Raw genomic sequence first — 2,993 nt, 5'->3', positions numbered from 1 at the left:
ATGAATCTCCCCATTGTGTACATCTATCAGACTGGGATCCTAGTTATAATAAGATATATTCCAAGATATAAGTATATCAAGATGGTTTCCACTGTCATGTATAACTAAAAAGAACAAATAAAAATTTAAAAAATTGTGACCATAGAACAAAAATCATACATGATTATAAAAAATTATTTACCATATACATCGTTGGGGGCATTAGATAGGTAGTCTACAGCAAACCAGGGAAATTTTTTCATTAGGTTTCAGATGTTATAGCATTCTTAGCTTTAGGGCTGATGAAGGCCAGAGCTCTGTTAATTTTAGCAATATATTCCAAGAGCTTTATCTAGTAATCATGAATATATTGTCAGCTACAGATTTGAAAGAAATTTCCTGATTAAAGGACTAAGAAAAATGTTCATTCTTGACTTACAATATTCCCCTGTTGCACAACATTCCACTTAGCCTGAATCAGGTTTCAGGATCTTTTAATTAAATAAGGCTTCTTCAGAGAATTTCAATTCCACAAAAATAGCAGCACCAGCATAAACTGAATTTCATGAATTAATGAGATACATGATTGTTTGAGATAGAGTGTTTCAAAGAGAATACACGGTGTAACACACAGACTTGGGTGGATCTCATGGAAAATGACAAAATATGTCTCAGGTGAACTGATAGGAAGTCCACTGATGGATGGCTGCCACACTGTTGCTATCCTGTCTAATCAGCTTATACTACAGTTTATTTTGCTAATTTTAAACTATTAAATATTGTTATTATTTCACCATCTATAACAGAATAGAACCATTTTAATAAGTATTACAGGTAGAGTGCCATTACAGGTGCATATTATCTGCATACCATCCTTGCTTAGAAGGATTGTGAAGAATAGAAAAAAGTATGAATATAAAAAAAATTTACATGTTTTGCAAGAATAACCTGTAATATGATATCATATTAAGAGATCAGAAGGTGTTATGAAAGATACCCATATAAATCAACTATAATTTTAAAATAATTTCATTTGATGTCTCCCATATCATTTGGAACAAAAAATGCTCCTCACCAGCTTGCTTAATGCCCCCTTCACATCCTTATTTCTCAAGGTGTAGATGAAGGGGTTGAGTGTAGGAATCACTACTCCATAGAAGAGAGCCATGAACTTGGGCTGATCCTTTGAGATGGAAGAGGGGGCCTGAAAATATATGCTAATACCTGGGCCATAAAATAAGAAAACTACAATAAGATGAGAGGAACATGTCCCAAAGGCCTTTTTCCTTCCTTCAGAAGATTTGATCTTAAGTATAGCATGTCCGATACTAGCATAAGAGGCAAGAATTAAACACAGAGGAACAGCTACTAAAAATATACAAACCAAAGATAGTGAGAGTTCAATAGTCTTCTTTTCCCCACAGGCAGTCTTTATCAGAACTGGCATCTCACAAAACAAGTGATCCAGTTTATTGATGCCACACATTGGCAACTGCAATGTGAGAGTGACTTCTACAACAGAATAAGTAATTCCACAGAGCCATACAGTGGACACTAATAGGATACAGATGCACCGATTCATGATGAGGGTGTAGTGCAGAGGTCTGCAGATGGCCACATAGCGGTCAAAAGACATGAGAGCCAGGAGAAGACATTCTGTGATTCCCATTGTGCTGAATATATAAAGTTGAACTGCACACCCCACATAGCTGATGGTCTTGTTAGAAGTTCCCAGGTTAAACAGCATCTGAGGTACAATGCTTGTGGTATAGCATATGTCCAGAAAGGAGAGGTTGGTGAGGAAGAAATACATGGGACTGTGGAGACGGGGGTCTAACTTGGACACCAGAATGATGGTGATGTTTCCTAACATGGCCATGGGGTATGTCATTAGAACAATAATGAATATAGGAAACTCTAGCCAAGGACAGTCAGCAAAGCCTAGTAGGATAAATTCTTCACGGTGACTTTCATTAATGACTGCCATTCTTTTCAGTGTGTTTCCCCTATAGTAAGTAGATGGCTTAAAAAAAAAAAAAAAGGTAGAGTTATAAAAAAATGAAAAAAAAAAACATACTTATGCATTGACCTCTACAAACTGTAGATGAGATGCAAAAACTTGTGTGGCAAATAAAAATGTTCTGGCAGCAGGTGACCAAATTCTTTTGTGACAATAGAATTAAAAGTATTTACCTTCAACATGTGTGGTAATCATTCTGAAATGAGTATCCTCTTCTTAATAAGCCAGACAATAGCTATTTTCTTTAACTCTGATAAGGAATACATGAAAAATAGAAGTGCCTGTGTTTTGTAATCTCCAAGACAATAGTTTTCAGACTTTTACTGGTATATAAACCAGCAGGGTAGTTTGTTTATTTGAAATTCATAACTTTCTCCATCCAGGTGTCTGATAGAGTTGATATGGCATTGGGTGCTGGAATCAGATGGCTTATTGTCAGACACACTGCTTCACAACATTACAGGAATGTTAAAAAAATCATGTATTTACATTATAGTTGTTGGGAAGAAGGAAGAGAAAAATCTAGAGCTATGGAAATTAATATATCCTTTTCCAACCTAACTAGTTAGTCCAAAAATCATATTACTTTTGTAGATATTAAATAGAATTTGGATTGAAAGAAAGATTTCTTAGCTCTTTAGAACTGAGCAAGAAATTCAAACACTTTAGCATTAGTTTTCTTTAACTATAAATTGAGAGTTATTATAGATTTAGCAAAGTTTAAGAATCTTTATTCATGTATACTTCTTTCTTCATAGCTACTTTGTTCAAATTTTGGGCATTTGCTCTTTTAATTAAAAGATCAGTTAATTTATCCATATGTAGGGATTTCCATTATAAATTCAGTATAAGTTTGCACAATTATTAGAAATTGACTGTGCACAGCTACAAATATATTTATGAGCTACACATAACTTCTATAAGGTAAAATGTCAATATTACTGTTTCAGCCTAGAGATTTATTCAAACATGGTAGTTACTTTTCATTTTAAGT

General features: G+C 34.2%; 1 protein-coding gene across 1 annotated transcript; it reads right to left on the bottom strand.

Annotated features, from left to right (window-relative positions):
* Positions 1-1,027: 1,027 nt before the first annotated feature.
* Positions 1,028-1,966, bottom strand: LOC306666684 (olfactory receptor 2B11-like; the record flags this gene model as incomplete). The annotated part of the gene is made up of 1 exon (XM_079148906.1): positions 1,028-1,966. The coding sequence occupies one exon, from the start codon at positions 1,964-1,966 to the stop codon at positions 1,028-1,030; it is 939 nt and encodes a 312-aa protein (XP_079005032.1).
* Positions 1,967-2,993: the final 1,027 nt, after the last annotated feature.

This window comes from Sciurus vulgaris (assembly GCF_902686455.1).
Source record: "Sciurus vulgaris genome assembly, chromosome: 7".
Classification (NCBI taxonomy): domain Eukaryota; kingdom Metazoa; phylum Chordata; class Mammalia; order Rodentia; family Sciuridae; genus Sciurus; species Sciurus vulgaris.
The sequence above is the reverse complement of the archived record's forward strand: the minus strand, read 5'-3'. Positions and strand labels throughout refer to the sequence as shown.